Here is a 21,992-nt window from a genome sequence, read left to right on the forward strand (position 1 = left end):
TGCTTCTTTACAGGCTCACAAGTACTTAGAATTACAGTACTTATAAAAACGATCCATCCCACTGGACTTTTGAACGTTTTATTATCTTACAACACTGAGTCACAGTGAATGTAATTCATTTTTAATACTAATAAACAGGGGGTCTTATCAAATTGAAGGCAAGTAGATCTAAGTTAAGAACAAAGTGTATAAAACATAAAGAACATAGTGTATAAAACATGCATAACAGTAAATCCTGGCCAAAATGGTTCACTCTCTTCAAGTCAATATTTAATAAAGGCACCTTTGGCAGCATGTTGGCCTTTTACAGCCGTTACATATTTTGTCTGGTTTTATGATTGACCTCCCTCTATTGTGTTCAATAGTCAGTGCCTCCAAAATTTTCTTTCCTTCTTTTGACTTGTTTAGATGTTCCTCTGTCTTCACGCTATAGTTCTTTTTGACTGTGACATTAAAGTCTTTTCTGTCAATCAGTACACAAAAGCCTAATTACATGCACTCTAGTTCAGTGTTACAATATCATAAAACATGAGGGGGTGAATATTTTTTATGTGCACTGAATTAAAAGCACTTCTGATGCTGTTCAATCCACACAGAGGAAATTAGATTTTCTTATCAACCATGAAAACTTTATTAATTAGAAAGTAATAATTTTGATATTTTGCAAGTGACTTGGAGAAAAAATTCCAGTATGCTCATTACATCGTCAGAACAGGGATGCTAACAATGGAATGCAAGGTGTTGCAACAGCTGCACAATATTATCAGCAGATCTCTGCATAAAAACTTCTTACAGATGACCACTGTGCTCTTGCTGACCAAAGTCCCACTGGGATGAGCCTCCTCTGGGCAGTCCTGTCCGTCTCAGCACTGTTAGGCCTGTGGGGCCAGTGTCCCTCCTCCTACCCAGGACATGAGGCATGGTGGCCCTGTGCTGACAGTAGGGCTGGGACAGGGAAGGGCACTGTGTCATTATTTGGAATAAGGAGGGCTGTGAGCGTGGTGGTTGCTCCTCCTTTTTTCATGCCCTCATCCTGCCCTCACAGGCTCAGTCTTTCTTGGTCCTCTTTGCCTTGGCTATGTTTTCCTGACGTTTCTGCTTTTTCTTCTGTTCCCGGTCACGTGCTTCGATCATCTTGGCCAGTTTCCAGGACAGCAGTGCACTGGCAATGAAAAGAGGTGTGAGAGCCAGTATGACAGTGGTAAGGAAACCATAGGGGTCTTTGGCAGCCCACTCCACCACATACTCTGCCCATGCACGAACGTCAATCATCTTGGTCAGCAACGATGAGGAATATTCAGACCTGAGAAGGGGGTAACAGGAAAGAAAGGAGTTAATGGCCAGAGCTGTCTAATATGTATGAAAAAAATGAATATAGCAATCTTAGGACCATATACCAATAATGATTTTAGGTGTCAGAAAGTGGGTGTTATGGATGAAATCTACCCTTACAGTGTATGCCATTTCATAATCACATTGTCAGTAATATACCTTGACATAGTACAATTTCTGAAAAAATTTTGTTTTAGATACTGTTGAATGATAAAAACAACCAGAGTGGTGTTGAAACTATTAAATCAACAGAAAACTTAGCCTCTAAGTTTTTGCTAGCTGAGTCACTGTTAAAGTCATTTCTCAAAGAATAATACCTAACATTTGCTGATTCATGCTCCTCAAATGTGAGGCTTGGCTGCCCTCTGAAATCTGGCAACATTACACTGGGGCCTCCAAAATTGTGATAGTTGTGTTGTTTTTAACTATTTTCTGACATTTTATAAACTAAACAACTGAAAAAACAATGTACATACAGGTTAATTTCAAATAATCATTAGCTGTAGCCCTAAACCAGATATACACAACCTTTCTGGCTAATCAGCAAATTTAATACCTGACAAGTGATGATGCAAGAAAAAAAGTATTTCTATAAAGCAATCCTGCCCATTGATGTCCAACACTTCCCACAATGACCTTAAACACCCAAAGATATTAAAGGAATGGCGTTATTAAGAATATTACTAATACTACATATAGCAATACTGTATTAAAAAAAGTGTAGCCAAATCTCTGCCAGTTGACAAATTAGTGCAACAATCAGTTGATTAATTGATTAGTAGATCAACAGAAAATAGATCTGCACTATTTTGATAGTTGAAAAATCGTTTGTCATTTTTAAAGAAATCATTTCTCATATTTGCTGTTAATCAGTAGATAATTTGATAATAATAATAAAAAAAATCGTTATTTGCAGCCAGATTAAGAAGTTAAACATAAGCAAAAATATTAGTAGCAAGCAACTGGACTTCTTACGTTATATTCGAGGGTTTCTCTTTGATGAGTAACAAAACTTTAAAGAGCATAATGAAGAGAGTAAGGAAAATATGGCTGCTTTGACTTCAAGACTGGAATTTGATACTATATTTAAACTTGAACCATTAGGAATTATTTGAATTTGGTCCTCTCAAGGATTTCGAAATTCTTTCTGGGAAAACACTTGACTTAATGAGTGTTTTATTCAATTTGTCACAATACCGTCAAAACCAACAATAGTAACTTGGTAGATTTTACACAATAAACATCTAAATCTTAACAAGTCCAGTGATAATCACATAATAATGAAAAGTAGGCTTGTAAATAACTAACGTTGTAGTTGGTCCAGCTAACATAGAAAGCTACATTAACTGCAATTTCCATCATGCTTCAGTTATAACAATTGTATCCACTAATCGAGTCATTAGTATGCTTTTATAAAGGTTTTATAAAGTTATTGCTGCTGTGACCACACAGTCCCCCATTAACCTGCTTATGACCAATGGCTAAGTAGCATCAGATCGAGGCGCAGCTAGCATATGTTGGGTGTATTCACAGGCAAACCGGTTACAAACCATTTACTCTGGCCACAGCCTCGTATGAACAAGCTGAACTAACACATTCGCTTTGTCTGCCACTTGGATTAGACCTGAATTTCTGAGATGTGGATGAAAGACTTGCATTTCAAATACCGTTAGCACCGTCAGCTAACCCGCCACCCATCCATAACGGCCTAACTTGAACTGGCAAGAGCACGGACTCGAGAACGAAACAGCGCAGCAAAATACGTGTGAATGTGACATACAATGAATTTATATTTTCGTGTTGGTTAAGTGGTGGTAAAAAAAGACGCTAAATAAAAAAAAACTTACCAAAATGCACTGATATGTGCTTATGTCTACGACGATAAGTTCCAGCTCCTCCCTGCTTCAGGAAGTGAAACCGGTGAGGTCTCAAATTATCGTTGACTCGTGATTGGATATGAGGCTCTCCCTAAAGTATGGGAAATGTAGTCCTTTAGCCTAAAAACCTGGCCTAATATACCATCAAAATACAGGACATGCTCCTCCTGCACCAACAGCCCTGAAATTAACATCAAGGCACTCATAGTTCTCTCCATTGGTGAGTTTGCTACAACTATTACCTTTTCGCTGATTATGGCAGCCTAACATTCATGGCTGGATTAATCTCCTGGGGCAAAAATTTGTTGCTGGCCCCCTGTTGACCCCCACTTTAGTCTATATGGCAGTTTCATTGTTTCCCCAAGCAACTTGAAACAACCAATTCCCTACAGCTGTAATAATTATATGATCAATCAATTAGTGTACTGATGGAAAATTAATTGGGTACAATTTCAACAATCAATTAATTATTGTCTTTTTTTCTGTTACTTTTTTTTTTTTTTTTAAGTAAAAATGTCAAAGATTCAATGGTACCAGCTTCTTATAGATTAATATTTGCTATTTCTTGCTTTTGACTTTCAAACAACAAAAGAAAGTTTTAATAAATTTACCTTCAGGGAATAATGCTAGGTATTTTTCACTATTCTATTTTTTTATATCATTTTTATTCACCAAAGAATCAATTGATTATCAAAGAAAGTAACAGTCAAATTCATTGATAATGAAAATTGTTGGTTGCAGCCTTACAGTACTTCTATTATGGTATTACTACCTTGCCTCAAGTGTTCTGTGTGTTAGTTACTGGACATTCAGAAAAAAATATCAGCAGTTTGATTAAAAAGAACAACTTTACAACAAATTAACTCAACATAAAGTAAAACAGTTTAGGCTTTACAACTAGATTTTAAAGACTCAAATGATATGGAGTAACCCTGGGGCTTTTAGAGTCCCTGGGCAGTTGTCCACTTTGCCAAGCTTGTGATCAAGCTTTACTAAAATGCATGGCTTTGTGTTAAAGTCACTTGTGTTACTTATATGGTCACACAAACTTTATGGCTTAATGTGCCAAATGAACTGTAAAAAGAAAACTTAATATTAAGCAGTACTTCATTTTGTATTTTGACTATAATATTGTACCCTACAAATTGTGTAACTGTACAGTGGTTATACAGATTTAAGATGCTTTAGTGTTTATATGCAGCATTATGCATATTAATATCCTAACAAACAGGAAGAGCACAGAGTTTTTAAGAACCTCCGGTAAAATATAGCAAACCACTCAATACAAGGACATGCAGAAGAGTGGGTGAAAGCAGCAGTAATAAATATAAACAGAAATGTAGTAAATATAGAAAGGCAACAACACTATTTGTATTGTTATTGTTTTTGTTCGTCCTCTTTTAGTCATAAAAATATAAGTATTTTAGGGACATGAACAGGTGGCATAAGATGAGTGGTATATTAAGAACCTGAATTTCGGTGAAATTAAATGAAACATGTGTTTGACATATCATGATCCGTTTTTTTACCAAATTGTTTGTGACCACATAGTTGCCGGGTGAACTCCCTCGACTGTCTGTAAAAGTTTGGGCATAGCACTCTCTTGCCTGTCAGGTTTCCCCAAAGAAAGAATCTGAATGTGTGCCATGAATATGCTATAAAACCCTTTGTGCTGGATAATGATTAAAGTCAAATATTGAATACCAGACTAACTATACAAAACTCTACAAAACTGATCAACATATTCCACTTTGTTACTGGATAAAGATTCACATGACATCTAGCTGTTGCTGAAACGTCTAATCATGTGTGGAACTGCTCTGTCTGAAGAATAAAGCAAACGATAAGGCAATAAGTGTATAAAAACAGCAAAAGGCTCCACTGGCCCTCTGAGAAAGATGACTAACATAACAAAGGAGGACCTGCTGGCTTTGTGAACTTCCTGTGGGGAAGTATTGAAACCAAATCAGGTTAGGCCACATCTGCTCTGTCCATACGGCATGGATCACTTTCAGAGCAGTTCAAAGGCCAGCCTTTTAGACCTACTCACAGAGGAAGGAGAGGGGCAGCTGGGAACACATGCAGAGGACAGACACATTGCAAACACACATTCTGGTTTACCAGCATAGTTTTGGTCAACTTTTATAGACAATTTAGAAAAACATCCTCAATCTGGTGGCTTTTTTGTTATCTGATTATAATTATTAGCTTCTGCTACATGTCTAATCAGGCTGGGAGACGGTGGGCAATGCAGCCGCACCCTAACCCCTCCTACAGAAGTAGGCCTCCTTTTCAAGACAGCTATGGAGCTAACATTATCAACAAACAGGGAGGGGGTAGACCATAAAATGACTGAACCACAATTTATAGTTAACCAGCTCCACTGGTGGCGTGAATCATAATGATTATAAGAAAAACCACTAGTCTAGCCAGTCCTTGAGGAATTTCCAATAGCCTTTGATTTTTGCTTTTTCTGTTGCAAGTTGATAGACTCAATTACTGGACTGAGTAAAGAGCAAAGAACATGATGAGATGCAGACGCAGTCTTAAAGGGGTTCTCAGCAAGTCAGTGTTGCACTTTCATAAAGTTGCGGGAGACTAAAAAAGAATGATCAAAATTGATGGATCACTGGGCCAGATATCAAGATCTAAAGTCAATAGTATGGTTCAAGCTCCAGAACACACGTTTGGATCCTACACTTCACATAATACAGCTTGATAGAGCCTTTAAATAACTTTCTGTTTAAAGTTTCAACACCCCAATCCAACATAACCCTGATAGCTACAGGGCCCCCGTATTTCCTCAAGCACCCAAAAACCAACTAGTAGTCCTACTAGAGCTTAATTGATAAGTCAATTAATATCTTTTTAAAGCAATAATATTATACACTGAACAATCAATTGATTATTAAAGAAAAAGTCAGAAAATAGTCAGAACTACTGATATTGAAAGTTATTATTGGCTGTAGCCTTACAGATCTTCTATGATGGAATAATACTACCTTGCCTGAGGTTTTCTGTGTCTTAACAGACACATGACACACAGAAAAAAATGGAAGCCATTTAATAAAACACAACAAACAACCACAATATAAACTAAAACAGTAAGTCTTAAAACTAGATTTTGACACTATGATATTATCTATTTGATACTGTAGCCTATGTCAGTGGTGCAAATTTGTAACAAATCAGTGATTAATTAAAAATTAAAAACCTGCCAGCCTTGCCCCTGTAACGATTATAGCCTACTGACCTCATGTGTAACATCTATGGAATGTCCCTTTAAAATAGAATATAAAAAATAAATAAATATTTAAATATTCAGTGTGCATGTGTGTGTTTGAGTGAGAGAGAGAAAGAGAGCGACCTTGTTTTCAGAGTTGGTTTCAGATTAATTGTCCATAGGCTGAAGCAAAGTCAGCCTATGCCAAACAGCTGAGCAAAATAACTGATTAGTGACTACAGAAAAGTGACTACAGAGGACAAGCATATCCAGCTCCATATCTTTATGTTCCTCCTCCCACGCCCTTTCCGTCTTTGACAGCTGAGAGTCCTTTGGACTAAAGCCTCGAAAACAACCATCACGTTGTTACTGAAGAAGCTAGAGCCCGGGGTAGTAGCACAGGCTCCAAAGGAAAAAAGTCAGTTTTCTTGCCCCCTTTTACCCCTGTGGGAAACTGCGAGACCGCCCCTGGATTAAGTCCCCGCCTTTAAACTCAAATAAGAAGGAAACTTCAAAGGCCGTCGGCCGCCGGGGCTCCGCCCTCGCACTCCCGGACGGCTTCACAAAGGATTTGCCGACGTTCGGGAATTCCGCCTCCAGTTCCTTTTATAGCGCCACTCGTGCGCTGGCAGAGCTCCAGGATCCCGCCCATCCCGGTTACTTTGACAACACAAAGGACTTCACGGAACTCGCAGGCGCCGCCTACCTTTCCAAATAAGGGCAGTCTCTCCATGTACGGCAAACAATCGCTGCGAGATTGCCCTTTTCTCTTCCTTATCCCGTTTATATGATCGGAGAGGAACTGCGCTTCAGGTTGGAAGCGGTGCGATCATGGCCGAGCGAGTCCAGCAGCCCCCAGCCAAGCGGCTCTGCTGCCGGCCCGGCTACAACCCGGCATGCAGGCAGGGGCAGCGGGCTGGAGGAGTCCTGTGTGGCGGCGCAGGGTCCGCTCCGGGAGGGTCGGGGAATGGAAAAACGCACAACCCCGAGTCGTTGCTCGACATCGCGGCACGCAGAGTCGCGGAGAAGTGGCCGTTCCAGAGGGTGGAGGAGCGGTTCGAGAGGATCCCGGAGCCCGTCCAGCGGAGGATCGTATACTGGTCATTCCCGAGAAGCGAGAAGGAGATCTGTATGTACTCCTCTTTCAACGCCGGAGGAGAGGAAAGTGGAACTAGCGGGGACAATAATGACGAGACCCAGCTGCCTTTCCTACGGGGTGTCACTCTGCTAGAGGGTGGCTGGGTGGACAACGTATTGCAAGTCGGTGAGTGGACTATAACGTTACAATAATGCAGGGACACAGTCTGTAATAAACAAAACAACTAACTCGCACTGTTTGCCTTTTTCCATGGAACCGTGCCAGACTTTTAAAGGGCTTGTGTTTGCCTTCCATAGCCTTGTCTATTATAAACAATGCAGGGTATTTCCACACCAGTCTCTACCCTATAGCTGTGTGAGAATAGCCTATTTTCAGATAAGCCCGTAATAGTAGCCCACTTCTCCTTGTTTTTGCCCACTGAGCAGCGCGCATTGAATCGCCCAGAGCCATCCCAATTGGAAGCTTAGTACTTTGTTCCTATTTTTGTGTCTTTCCAGCTCTCCATGCCCCCACCAGCGGGTACGCAGACAAAAGCCCCCTATATCTTTTCACCGCTGGCTAAATAGACGATATTTAGAAAGGGTGGGAGGGACGGTGATTTAAAGCCACAGTGCTTCTGTTTTGTTTGCCAAACACCTTTGTGAGACAGACTGAAGCTTTTCTTCTGCCATCCCAATATTCAGTTAAAGCCCGAGCTATAGGCAGCCAGTAACGGCAAAGATGCATTCTCTTTCTCTCAGCTACATTATTTGTGGTAAAGCTCGGAGTAAACAGAGGTGCTGTAGGCTCAGCAACCCCCTGCCTGCCTGCCTGCTTGCTTGCTTGCCTGCCTGCCTCTTTTGCCTGGCTGGCTGCCTTTGCCAGAGCCACAATATTTCACTGCATTCGTCAGTGCAATAGACTCAGCTGTCAATCCGACTCCCCACCCTTGGAAACGGTTCAGGATTCTAATCCCATTACCCTCCCCAGTTCATCAGAATCTTAATGCATTCTGCAAACAAGATTTTATGCATGATCTTCTTCCTCCTCCCTCCCTCACCCTCTCTATCTCTCTCCCTTGCTCCCTCTCCCTCTCTCTCTTCTTGGCTTACTATCCCTCCAAAGAATCTGTGTGGAGATGGCTTCAGCTTTTGTGGGCTCAGAGAATGTGCAGTGCACAATAGTAGCCATGGAGCAAGCAGACAGGCAGGCAGCTCTCCCTCCCTCTCTGGCCTGTTTACCAGATTCCCCAGCATTAGGCTCATTTATGTGCTCACTCTTTTGGAGCTTTAGGAAGCTAAACACTCAGCTCAGGGTAAAATAGAAAGTGCAAGGCGTCAATGAAGAGATGTATGTGTGTTTATGCTTTGGAAAATAGTCATTCAGAGTGACACAGAGGGTGAGAGGGTCATTTTTTTTGTGGCTGTGCATGTGTTTTTGTGTGTGTGAAAGAGAGAGAAAAGAGAATGTGTGTCAGTGTGTGTGGGGGGTTGATAAACACAGAGGGGGATTGTGCATGCGTCTGTGTGTGCATGTGTGTGTCTTCGTCTACACGGGCTGTCAGTCTCATCCTGCATGCTCACAGAGAGAGGAGGATGACAGGCGAGAGTACATAGCAGGAGGAGGGCATGTTATGCTGATTACAATTTTCGGCCCAGATTTTTTTTTTTTTTTTAGCTGGGTAAAGTAAAGCCAAGGAAGAGAAAATGATAAATAAAAGATGCAATCTACTCCAGGGGACAGGCAGCCACTGGAGGATGAGGGCTTAAAAGCAGGGCAGCATGGGAGGGGGCTGTCAGCCACATCACACACCACATGTATTGGCCCATCAAACACATACAGTGGGTCTGGCCTGGAAAAAAAAGTGCAGGGTGGTTGTGAGGGCAAGGCTTTGTGTGGCTTCTTGTGTGTGTGTATGTGTGTGTGTGTATGTGTGTGTGTGTGTGTGTGTGTGTGTGCTGTCAGTGGGATGGGATTCAGTGTTGATGATGAAAGACAGTAGAGCAATAGAATAGATGCGGAGGTTATTGTGTATGGGGGGAAAAGCTAATATACTTGAATGGATCTGCTGTCGCTGTATTCCTCTCCTCCCCCTCTCATCTCCTCCTCTACCTCCCTCTCTCTCCCAAGTGAGCAGCTATAAAACTCTCCATATTTACTCCCCTAAGGCCAACTACCAGCCCCCAGTCTCCTGTGATTATTTATCTTTTTCTCAAAGACATTAATCACACGCTTTTCTCTTTTCTCCTCCATCTCTTTCCATACATCAGTGCTGCAGAGGGAATGGATAGGGGGATGGCGTTTAAGGGGAAGAGCAATAGATCGGGTGATATCAAGAAAAAGAGGGGAAGCCTAGAGGGAAAAAGTGGGTGGAAAATGCAAAAGAGGAAAGAGGTATTGAAATGGTGATTGCAAGAGAAGGGGATGTATGAAACTAAAGAATGAAGCGTAGAGAAGGGGAGAGAGTGAGATGGATGGGTTGTTCTTTCTCCCATGCGAGCTCATCTGTTCCAGTGCCAGCATTTGAGATAAATATTCATATATGAATGTGAGTGTTATCTAGCGGTCCAATGCTCCTCGGTTATAGCAGTGTTATAACAACCCAGCTTCAGCCCTCTTGCACTCTTTCCCGTGCCGAATCAGTGATGAATTTGTCAGCTGCTGAACAGGTAGTGGACCACATTACTAACCTCAACTTGTATCAAAAGCTTCTATGTGTAATAATACATTCAAAAAACTGCAAATGAATAAAATGAAATATGCACGTTGCTTTGGAGAACAGGCCCAGAACCACATCTGTCTGTCATAAAAAATTACATTGTCATGGGGTGATCACAGATATATCAGTAAATCTCACCCATGTACCAAGTTTTGGTTTTCTTTAGCTTGTCAATCAGGCCGTGCAGGGCCGTAACTGAGCACCATTCACCAGTATAGAAAACTTCCAAAGCTGCCTGTTCTGATCACAGCATCTGTTCTCTGGCCCCCTTGTGTAATTTAGACTCGGCAGCTCATCATGCTGAAAGGAAGGCTAGTATTATGGTGCCCCGTCCTCTAATTATAGAATTCTAATCCTATGGCTCTAACATGGCATGACAAAGCATGTTTGCACTTCATTACCCTCCTTCCTGTTTTAGTCCTTCAGTCTGGGTCAAGTTCAACCCTTCTTCTCTCATTCATTTATGACATGCACTGTCCTGCTCCTCCTCCCTTTGACCCCTCATCCATGTATTTCTTCTCCTACCCCTGCCTCCTGTCTACCCCCAGGGCTTTTTGCCAGGAGTTAAAAAAAAAAAAAAAAACATAACCCCCACCAGCACACACACCACCACCTCACTCTTACTATCCTGTTACCGTAAGCCCCATGTCCCTAAGGAGTGACATACTGATGCCTGGCATATGTCGCTCCCTGCAATGTCATTAGCGTAGGCTACATGCTACAGCCTATTTGTCCAGCTCTCCTTGTTAGGCTAATTTTTTCACATGAAGCTACATGTCATTTTATCATGCTGCTGCCCCAAATCTGAGTGATGAGGTGGACACTTTGTTGGGGCTGTTTTAAATTCAGCTAGCATGAAAGTAGATATGCATATCCTGTAGACTATTTTGGTGTATTTTCCATGGTGGTGTTGTTGGACTCGATAGCCTATAATATTTTTCCTAAAATATCACTGAATGTCCATGGCAGTCATGCCTGTTTGAGTGTGAATGTCATCCTCCTCTGCTCCACCTATTCCGGAGGCAAATTGGTGTGTGTGTGTGTGTGTGCAGGCATACATGTGTGTGTGCAGGCATACGTGTGTGTGTCTGTCGTGTGCTTCTGCATGCTCATAACTCAGGTTAATTTGTTCACGCTCTGGAGAATCTTAATTAGGTTTCTGCGTCATCTACTCTCTCTCTCACCCTCTTTTTATCATGATGTCAATGAAACAGTGAAGTAACAACCAGGCTGGTGGTTCCCTGTTTTTTAACCTGTTCATCTTTGTAACGCAGACAGTGAAAATCATAACACAGACTCCTCTGAACTTTATGTTTAGCCACTAAAAAGCACACTTTGGGTGTGCTACTCAAGGAGCTGTGGAGCCGTATGTCATTTCTTATTGAGTCTAAATCACACATGTGCTTAGCAGGCAGAACCATAGCGGCGTCAAGACATTATTTACAACAATACAACACACAGACAACACCCATAGAACAAAGGGGCTGATAAAAGAAAGAATATTTGCACACACAAATAGGTTATTGTTTGTGTGACAAAGCAGTGAGCCTAATACCAAGGAGAAATCTGTGCCACTTAGAAAGGTGAAGTAACACTCAGCATGTTTGTGCAATAATACACACACACACACACACACACACACACACACACACACGCACACATTTTTTTCCTCTGTGCTAAGATTTCACAGGGCCTTTCAAAGGGCTTCTCGAGGACCCACATCACATTTCAGGCATTTCGTCCACGAAGGTGCAAAATTTAAGATGCAAAACATAAATCTTGCATGAGCATGTCGTCTGCGAGACGCTATCAGGCTGAGCTGGGTTTTTGGTGGGTGAGGGCTTATTCTTTCTGTTTGTGTGTGGGCTGTTTCTTTTCATGTGGGTGGATCTGGTTTTATTTTCCTGTTAGGTTAGAGAGTTCCTTTATCTTTTTACAATGCCCGTCGAGAATGAGCCCACATGCCTACCACCAAAGACAGACAGAGACAGAACGCTTCCGACTGTGCTGTTAGTCTGTGTGAAACCAGTGTCTTGTAAAGAGGCTCAACTTGTGACTCAGGACTTAGAGACACACTGACACAATTTGACTCAGGGGTTTTGAAAAACATTACCCTCCCCCCCAAAAATACTTTGTGTTATTCTAAGTAATAAGGAGACGTTCTGATGAAACCTTAAAGTCAGACCAGGCTTTAAGGTGAGAGCGTTCAAGGAGCAATACCCCCAGCCATGTGACTTAGCCAAACTAACCCTTGTATCGTCATGGAAACATGGCTGAGCCTGGAGCTAGTGTAAACATCTGGCTGTCCAAGAGGGAGACAGAGACAGAGGGGCAGCAACTGCATCTATGTGGAGAGACATTGAGTCTTTAGGGAGAGGGCTCTCTCTGAATGTGTGTATCTGAGAGACTGAGAGAAGCAGATCACAGGCCTTTGTCCCATTATGTTGGTTGAATGGAAAGAAGATAGGATACATTCCAGCTGTAGTGTAATGGAAACATGTTAGCTTAGCCTCTCTTTGTGAGTGTGTTTGCATGGATATGTGGCTGTGCAGATGTTTGTATGGACAAAAGATTGTGTTTCATATATATTTGTTCATGTTTTCAGTTTAGTGTGTAATATTGCTTGATGTCAGATAACATCTGGATTTACAAATCATCCAGGAAATGAATTTTTGTTCATGAGTTCATGTGAAGTGACGGTAGCATGAGCATCACTGTAAATCTGCAATGTGTTTACGTGATAATTGCTTTCATTCTGCTCATAATGAGTTTCAGCTCGAGTTCAGTTTCCTCCTTCGATCACTTACAGACAGCCTTAGCCACTTTTCAGTCTGGGTGGCCTCCTGAAGGATGGAACCCATAAAGCAGACTCTGACATTGCTAGGTTGTACTCGTGGAGTGAAAGATGACCACTGGTTCTTCTGCTAGCTTTGTCATGTTCCCAGAACATCAGAAGTTTCCAGACGGTCCCAATGCTTGTCACGGCCCCAACTCCAAGCTCTAACCAACCCCATTCCCAGACCCAGATGTGCCCCTAGACAGATTATTCTCACCACAGACCATAACTTCCTTCAGCCAGCCATGTTCCATCTTCTACCCCCAGCCATAACTGTGTCCCACTCATCACATTTCCAAGACTGTACCCAAGATGTACCATTAGACAGTCTTTCTGCCATCAAGCTAGGACTAACGTCTGCATTACTTCCAGTCCTTCCACCTGACTGGAGCCAGCCTCCCTCCTAGTCCCATTCCTGGTCCCAGACATAGTTGTTTCCTCCCTGCCCCTCTTAAATCACCCTTCCCAGTTCCAGCCCTAGTCGCCTTGCGTCTGCCACACTCCCCAGTCCTATTACCAAGCTGCCCAGAGATCTTTCTTCAAAATTACCCTGCACGCTAATACTGGCACGTTCTCAGAGACGCTCTGTGTACAAGATCAGCATGCGTTGCCTCTGTTAAAATAAACCAGCTAAAGTAATAAAGTTCCAGCATGAGCTCTCTAACGTCTGCCCCAGTCCCCGTTCCAGCTTGACTTGTCTCCTGTCCCAGACTGTGGCTGCTGGGTGTGCGTCAGCACAGCTCCTCGGCTGGCTGACTATGTCTAGGAATCCAGTCCTCCTTCCACAGAGCTCCTGCCCCTCTCTTCTCTGTGAGCACAGGGAACGGAGCAGAGGGAAGGGGCGATAGAAAGGCTACTAAATCCACAATGACAAGGCCCTATTAAAGACCGTTTTTTCTATTTCATTTAATGACTTTTATTACCAGCCGCCTTTCTCTCTTCGATTTGGCAATAATAACAACAGGGGGAATGCAGCACTCAGCGTTCTCCTATCTGATGCTCCCCTTCACTTTTTTTCTTTTTAATGAATACCTCTTTGCACCAATGGGCTGCTGAAATAAGCACAAAGCAGTCCAAGACTCTGCTTGCTGCAGTGGAAGGTTCAATGTATGTATCCTGTGTGTGTGTGTGTGTGTGTGTGTGTGTGTGTGTGTGTGTGTGTGTGTGTGTGTGTGTGTGTGTGCATTTACTACATAAGTATGAGAATACGTGTTAAACACTACACATGTTGCCACAGAACAGAGCTTCTCTGTGCAGTTTGGTCAACAGCTGTTTCTCCCCAGAAGCCAAACAGCTTTGGATCAGCCCAAAGGCTACAAACAATTTGTGTGTGTGTGTGTTTTTGTGTCTTCGTGTTTGTGTGTATGTGATTAAGGGCAATGTTTTTGATCTCTCCCAGATCAAGATGCAAGGTGCAGCACAGAATATCTTTGGGCTGCAGTGCTTTAATATTTCTTTACATTATGCTGATCTATATAAAAACTAACTTTAACTTCTAGCCACTGCCTTCCGAAAAGAGGCCACCAAGGTTACAAGGATATTTCTGTGTTGTAACAAACCAACCTTGTTTCTTGATGTTATCGTAAATGATTGCTGGGTTAAGAGTGGAGTATGGATTTACGCCCTCAAGCAGCTTCTTGGGCAAAACTATGCTCCAGGAAATACTTACACAGGACTGTAGGTAAAGGTAGATTCTTTCAGCTCGTTTTAATCCGTGTGTGAATATGAGCATGTGCTTGTATGACTTTGTGAGTTAATGGCTCGGTGAGCGTGTTTATGGCTGTGTGTGTCAGGGTGAGGTATAGGTGAGGCATGTTAATGATAAGAGGGTGGATGACATTCCCGTCTGTCATCATTCCCACCCTATCTCCTTCCCACTCCCACGCACACACACATGCTTGCACACATGCTTTAAGACACACACTTGCCTCACAGTGCCGGGGCGCCAGTGACTAGGCGCCTTAGAATAAACATCAGCAGAGGATGAGGGTTTACCTGCCGCTGACCCCTATCATACATACACACACACACACACAACAGAGGTGTTCACTCATCGACTGGTCCCTCCCATAGCAATGAGCTGGCCCAATGTTGACCTCTTTCCTTGACCCCCAGGGATTTACTAAAGTCAAAGGTCAATCTGGTCAGACTGTCCCTTTAGTGGCTGATTGCTAAGCTTGAAAGACGGGCTTGTGCTTATATTATTGTTTTCCAATAAACAGCACCTGACCAAATGAAAAGATTGCTTGCTTTAATGAATGTGTGCATGTGTCTTCTGCATGTTCCAATAAGCAGTTTCTCACCTGAGAGATTGGTCAGAGAGGCTGCACAGTATATGCTCAGTTTTTTTTTTTTTTTTTTGTCCTTTTGTGGAACAATCGGGAATCCGAGCCAGGTTGAGAGGGGGAGTTTACCCCCTTCTCTCTTCTTGCCCGGCAGGCTCAAGTGCTGTGTGAGCTATGCGGAGGAGGAGGTCCTGAGAGTGCCCCTGGCTGTGCCTGGTCCAACGATGTCGTGTCTGTGTGGCATGTGAGACATGCATTCACTGCTCTGTGGCAGAGCAAGGCTGAATAGAGGTAGAAAGGCTCTCCAGGCATGAGAGACAGAGAGACAGACAAAGACAGAGAATGCGAGAGATTCAAAGGGAACGAGAGGAAGGCTTTCAACTGATAATGGAATTTAGTTTGCCCTTCTAAAGAGTTTTGTCTTGAAGGAGTTCTTTCTTTTTCTTTCTTGCTCATTTCCTTTCTTGCTTGTTTTTTTCTTGCCTGCTCTTCATCTTCCTGTCGTCTTAATTTCTTGTTTTTCTTCTCCTAATCACTCCATACCTGTGCCTGTCCTTCTCTTTCATGTATTTCTTCCATGTGTTTATAAGCTCTAATGATCTCTTTTTCTCCCCTTCTCAATTTTCCAGTTTCATTTCCCAAGCCAGGCAATAGAAACTCATATCTTATTTACACTGCCCCTATCTAGATACAGCATGTTTCCATAGTGCTTCCTGTGTCTAAACTCCCAAAGGAAGGCTAGCAGGCTAGCTAGCTCCTGCTCTCTGTGCTGTGCTCGGGTGTTAGCAGTCTGCATCCAGACCTCAGGGGCTATCACTGTTTCTAGATTTAGAAGCTCTGTTTACCGCTGTCTGGAATTAGGAGAGGAATGGGACTTGACCTATTTGCTGTGGTGTCTTTCTCTGAAGTTTTTATGTGATCCTCACCTTTTTTGGTTGTTGGGAGCCAAGTTTTGAAAACTGTCCAGTACCAAAATCTTTCACTCTTTGATCAGATAGTTCTTCATTTAAATCAAGATTCTGCCAACTATAGAAACAAAGTCCTTCATGGCTGCTTGTGTTTGGCTTCTTGTTTGAAAATCTTTTTGTTGAAAATCCTGCATTTATTTCTCAAAAGAAGATATAAAAAAAATGCTTTCATATCTGCAGTGGGGTCTCGGCATTAGTTAGGAAAAGTTTGAAACCATATCCAGTGATTTGTTTTTACAGAACATTATAGTTGCTGGGTTTGAGTCTGAGTATTCTGGGGTACATCCATTCCCATAAGACTTTGCGGGGAAAAAAAGCCGTGACCCTTCTTTATCATTAGTGGCTAGTGGGAAATTAGCTCCATAAATCAGGTTGTGTCTGTGCTCTGCTCAGAGAACCGTACAGGACTTTGGTGTAGATGAAGTACAGATCTACCATTGTTGTTGGATTCTGTCTGCCATCATTTGTTATTGCCACCCTGTCTGTCTGCATTCTTACCCACAAACCTGCTATCTGGCAGCCTGTCTGTCTGCCTGGTTGTCTGGCTAGCTGCTAGCTGGCTAGCTGTCCCTCCCGGGTGGCTACATCACCTCACCCCCTACCCCCCTCGCAGCCAGTGACAGCCCAGCCCAGGGAGACATGGGTAATGGTCCTCTCTGATGTACAGCCTGACTCAATTGGACTGGATGGCAGACACATGCCTAAAATAACAAAGGGAGGGGAGAGAAAAAGGGGGGGGAGGTGGAGAGGGAGGGGGGGGGGGGTAGCGAAGCGATCGATAAAGCAGGGACACATCGCCTAATAAAGATTTATTCCTTTTTTTTCCCTCTCGCCATCCGCCTTGGCAGGGCAGAGAGGGGGAGGAGAGAATGTGATTAGTGGACTTCTTCTCCCAGGGTGCATCTGATAGCACGTGCATACGCGTGCACAGCAGTCTGTATACCCCGATGTGTTGTGTGTATTTTTGCATCTCATGTGTGTTTATCGCATGTGCCTCTTCCTCTCTCTCCCGAGAGCAAAAAGGGGGTTAAAAACAGTCTCTGTCGTTTGTTCTGCCGGCAGTGGCACTAGCAGCTGCAGCTGTGTCCCTGCCTCTCTCTCTTCCTGTCAGCTAATATTTAGTTAATCTTTGGTCTGGGACCTACGGGACTGGCCGGAGCTCCTGGTGCCCCATCCATCTCACACTGATCTATATTCCATGCTGGATCCCTGTGCCATTAACCACCACCGAGGGGAGGAGAGAAAGGGATGGAGAGGCACAGAGGTAGAACGAAGATGGAAGGGCAGATGGGTGGAGGGAGAGCCGTAGAGAGACAAGAGAGTGATGGAGAGATAGCAATAGGGGGGCGGGGGGTGGTGGTGGGTGGGTAGGGGGTGGTGGGGGCTGTCTGCCATCTCAACTTTAAATGAGGGGAAGACGGAGGAGAGGTGTTGGGTCAGCGACTCCAGCCATGCACAGAAATGTCTCCCCATAATTTTGAGGAAGTTTCCGATGCAACAAATATGCAGTATGCTCTAAAAATTGTTTATTCTTGGATCATAACCACTCGCAGCCATTCATTTTCTCCCACCTCTTTTTATTTCCTGTCTTATTGGATGATGCCCTGAGCAGGTGGAATTACCTCAATCCAGCTGAAAAGAGAGTAAAGAGAGGTAGAGTGTTTCTATAAGGTGGTGTGAACGGCTGAGGGGGAAAAGGTAGTGTAGGTGGAGGAGGAGGAGGCGGAGAAAAAAAAAGAGGCAGAAGTGTGGGAGTGAGTGATCCATATGCAGCGAGTGGGCCACTTCATTGATATGCATTGTGTAGTTATGAGGGGGTCCACCTGCGAAGGCTCCAAGTGCTGAGTCACTCACTAACGCACAGACTAAATGCTTTTATCCCAGACGCCTGGTCCATCTGAATGGAATATAATAGGCCATAAAGTGCTTTGCTAGCAGCGGCTGCTTGCCCCATGGCAAACCCTCGCCCCTCGCTCCTCGCTCTCCTACTCCAAATCTCATTTCGCCACTTTTATAGAAACAAAGTGTGTACGCTCTTTGCTTTAATTACATCCTCTCCTCTCCTCCTTTCAGTGTTTTCTCTTCTTTCCATCCCTCTTTCCTTGTTGTTCGTGCTGCAGTGCTTCTCAGGCAGCCACAGAGAGCTCTCTCTTCTCACTTCAGCCCTTCTGTCTACACTCCCTGCGTACCTCCCCCCTTCAGTCATGTGTGATCCCTTTGCTGCTGTGTGTGTGTGTGTGTGTGTGTGTGTGTGGGGCACCTGTTTGGGATCTCGGTGTGTGTTTAGGGTCATGCCTGCAGGTCGTGCGTAATGAATAGCAGGGCTGTTGCCGAAGCACAACTGGCTGAGAGGGAGCTAGCCAGAGAATAGCGCAGCAGTGACGGAAGGAGAGGAGGAGGATGGAGAGATGGATGGAGGGAGGGAAGAGAGGAATGAGGGAGCAGGAGGACCAGCAAGGGAGGAAAGGAAGAGTGGTTGCAAAGCCAGTGAGCCTTAACCACCTTCTGTCAGTCTGTCTGCTCTCAGCGCTGTTTTCTCTCTCATAGGAATCTAATGGCTTTTCCACTGTCCTCTTTCCAAACCTCCACCACCACCATCTCCCCCTTCTCTTTTCATTCTCCTCTTTCTCTCTATCACCGTGCTATTTTTTTCCTTTCCTTATTCTCCTCCATCTCCTCTCACTTTCCTATTCCCCGTTAAAACTCTCCCCCGAAGTCTCCGCGCTGTCTTCCCCTGCTACCTCCCCTCCCTGTCTCTCCCTACGTCCTTCCAGCTGCTGGCCAGGGGAACAGCTGACTAAATCTAAAGCTGGGGCCCCTGGCTCTGGCTCTGGCCCCGGCCCCAGCTCTGCCACAGCCTCCTCCTATTCTCAGCCCCCCCCCCTTCCTCTGGCCTCTAGCCCTGGCTCCTCTCTCAGCAGCCTCAGTTCAGCCCTGGCCCTGTCTCTGAGCCTCGGCTCCAGCTCTGCCTGACTCTCAGCGGTTCCCTCCAACCATCCCCCTCCATCCCACTTTGGAGCTGAAAAGCCCCAAAAGCCCTCTCTTTCTCTCTCTCTCTGTTTTGCCTATAAGCCTGCCCTCTCTCTTTCTCTTCCTTTTTCAGATTTTTCACTCTGTCTTTCGTGCTAATTCACTTGCTCCCCCTTTTCCCTCCTCCCCACACTGACGGGCTGTAGCTGGGCCCCTGGTACTGTCCCAACTTATCTGGACTGAGGCCTCATCCAGGTTGGCTGCAGTTCAGTTCTCTGGCTCCTATACCCAGCCTCTCTAGCCAGGCATCTTTCTCTCTCTGGCTAGTAACGTTAGTCACTGTAACTCATTGTGGCTCGCTTTACTCCAAGCCATGCTCAGCTTGTACATTTGGTTGTTTCTGGCTCAACACTTCCTGCAAAGCTCTTTGACTCCTCATGCGTCTCTTTGTCTCCTCGACTCTTGCTTCTGTACATCTCTTTAACTTGTGTAGACAGGCTCAGCCCCGGCACAAACACAAACGCTCAGCACACAACTGCGTGCATCGTGCGAGAGTGTGAAGCACATGACACATGATTGGCAGCAGGGGGAGGATAGGGGAAAAAAAAAAAAAAAAAGCAGCGAAAGGGGAAGTGGGCCTTGTCACATCTCCAGGCAAGCCAGGGGCTCGGGTTTGATCGCTGCCCAGGGAGGAGAGCCTTCCCCCCCCCCCCCCAACCTCTGTGGCTGTCACAGCAAGGCTGCAGGCTGGTGTGATCAGGTGCAGGCCCAGGTTCTGCCATCGCTCCTCTGAACAGACATTGCCCACAGAAGACACCTGTCAATGCTCTTCCTCCTCTCTGACACCCAACTGCACTGAGATGAGTGACAGAGGGCTGACAGAATAAAGTTCAGAGAGCAACCCACAGATACAGTGGGATGCACACGCACACACTCCCCTTTGTGCGGAAGTGGGCCAAGGAAGCTCAGGCGGAAAGAAGCAGAGTCAGTCTCTTCCAGTTGAAGCCACATCAGAATCTTCTGGAACACCTCGCAGCTCCTCATAGATTATTATTCAGCCCACTCCCTGTCTGTCTAATGCCCAATACAGCCTTTGTCGATCTTGCTGTCTTTGTTGTCATTTTTTTTGTTGTTTTGTTTTGTTTTTGTGTGTGTGGAGAGGAAATTGGGGGTGCGGGAAGCAGCATAAGTTTCCTTTGGAGTCACGTTTTCTCTTGTTGACTGACAGATGCGGGACGATGAAAGCAAATCACAACGTGCCACAGACTTCAAAGGTCCCTGTGTTCCGCCATTTATTGGGAACAATGCACAACAACCTCTCTCCCAGTGTGGATTTCTTCAAAATCGTGAGGGAAAAGGCTAGAAGAAACAAGAGGCAGATGACAAAGAAGTTACCATCCAAACAGCTAACGGGGGTAGAGGGAGGAGGAAGGGTGCTAAATAATCAGACCTAAGCACTGTAACCGATTCGGACTGCTTTTCAAAAGCATTTTCAATCAAAACGGGCTTTTGATGCACACTTATTCTGATACCAGGGATGTTTGAGTGGAGTAAAAGTGACGGCTTAAAGTTGTAAAGACATCTCCCTGCTTTGGTTCCTCACTCTGAGGTTTGTGGGGTTTTTATAGTATGTTTGGAGTGTGTGTGTGTGTGTGTGTGTGTGTGTTTTGTATGGACCAGCGCATCAGTAATTAACTAAGTGGAAAAGCTAAGATGAAGTAAGCCGCTTGGTTCTGCTCTCCTAACCTTATAGACTCTCTCTTTCTCCCTCCCTCTCTCTCTCTCCCTTTTATTCTTTCTCTTGTCCAGGATGGCACCCATTGACTGCCACTGACCTAATTTGGGCAAATTTCACTGACCTACTTCATGGGTGAATGCTGACTTGCCCACGGGAGGGGATTCTCTCTCACACATACACATTCACACATATTCTTTTCTATCCATATTATTAATATGCAGACCCTCAACCTCCTGAACGGTTGCTATGGCGCTGGGCATGTACCCCCTCAGTTGTGCCCTACACCCCCTCCTTGATCCCCCATTAAAACCCCTGTCCTTGCCTCCTTCAACACTCTGGCATCCCAAATGAACATAATGAGGATCTCAAAGTATAGACACGTGGTGAAATATAAACAAAGCAGTTGGCCTTTGTTTCATGTGGTCTCAGAGGTGACATAGTCCTTCACTTCACTGGTCTCCGAAGAGACATAATCAGTGTAATTGCATACAGATATAATTATTCTTCTGTCATCTATGAAAATGCTAATTTGAGCAAATGTGATCAAACAATGTGGAGATGCTTTGAGTGCACAGACAATCACAATAATTCCTTTACGAAGTTAGACAGACAAGAGAGAGCCTATGGAGCAATGCTGATCCCTTAGGAGGATTGGCATCTTTAACCCACTTGTATTAAAAAATGAATTCAAGCGTCATTGCGTCCCTCTAGCAGATTAATTCCCAGTTGACCGGACACATACGATCCTCTGGAGGGTTTTGGAAAAGGTGTCGTCATAGCTGGATTAGTTTTGCCCTTTTTAACGTGAGGATGATTAGTAATAAACTTCTCTGCCTGCAGCCTCCCATGAGGACATGGTAGTTGGAAGCAAGTCTAACCTGATTCAGTGTTTTGGTCACGCTCATGTATTATTCTTTGCAAGCTTTTGTGCAGCTGTGCTTGTGTGTGTTTGAGAAAGAATGAGAG

At 44.2% G+C, this 21,992-nt stretch overlaps 2 protein-coding genes across 3 annotated transcripts in view; one reads left to right on the forward strand and one right to left on the reverse strand.

Annotated features, from left to right (window-relative positions):
* Positions 1-62: 62 nt before the first annotated feature.
* smim15 (small integral membrane protein 15) lies at positions 63-3,253 on the reverse strand. Its single transcript, XM_022757786.1, has 2 exons — positions 3,180-3,253; positions 63-1,303 (listed from the first exon to the last, which is right to left on the reverse strand). Exon 2 carries the CDS (start codon positions 1,270-1,272, stop codon positions 1,048-1,050), a length of 225 nt encoding a protein of 74 aa, XP_022613507.1. The 5' UTR covers positions 1,273-1,303; positions 3,180-3,253; the 3' UTR covers positions 63-1,047.
* Positions 3,254-7,263: 4,010 nt separating this feature from the next.
* Positions 7,264-21,992, forward strand: part of zswim6 (zinc finger SWIM-type containing 6) — a 43,088-nt gene continuing 28,359 nt past the window's right edge. For both annotated transcript variants that reach the window (XM_022757699.1, XM_022757698.1), the window contains exon 1: positions 7,264-7,696. In XM_022757699.1, coding sequence (XP_022613420.1) covers positions 7,264-7,696 — 433 coding nt within the window. The remainder of the gene's footprint in view (positions 7,697-21,992) is intronic.

The sequence above is a fragment of the Seriola dumerili genome, unplaced genomic scaffold (assembly GCF_002260705.1).
Source record: "Seriola dumerili isolate Sdu_G_001 unplaced genomic scaffold, Sdu_1.0 BDQW01000290.1, whole genome shotgun sequence".
NCBI lineage: Eukaryota > Metazoa > Chordata > Actinopteri > Carangiformes > Carangidae > Seriola > Seriola dumerili.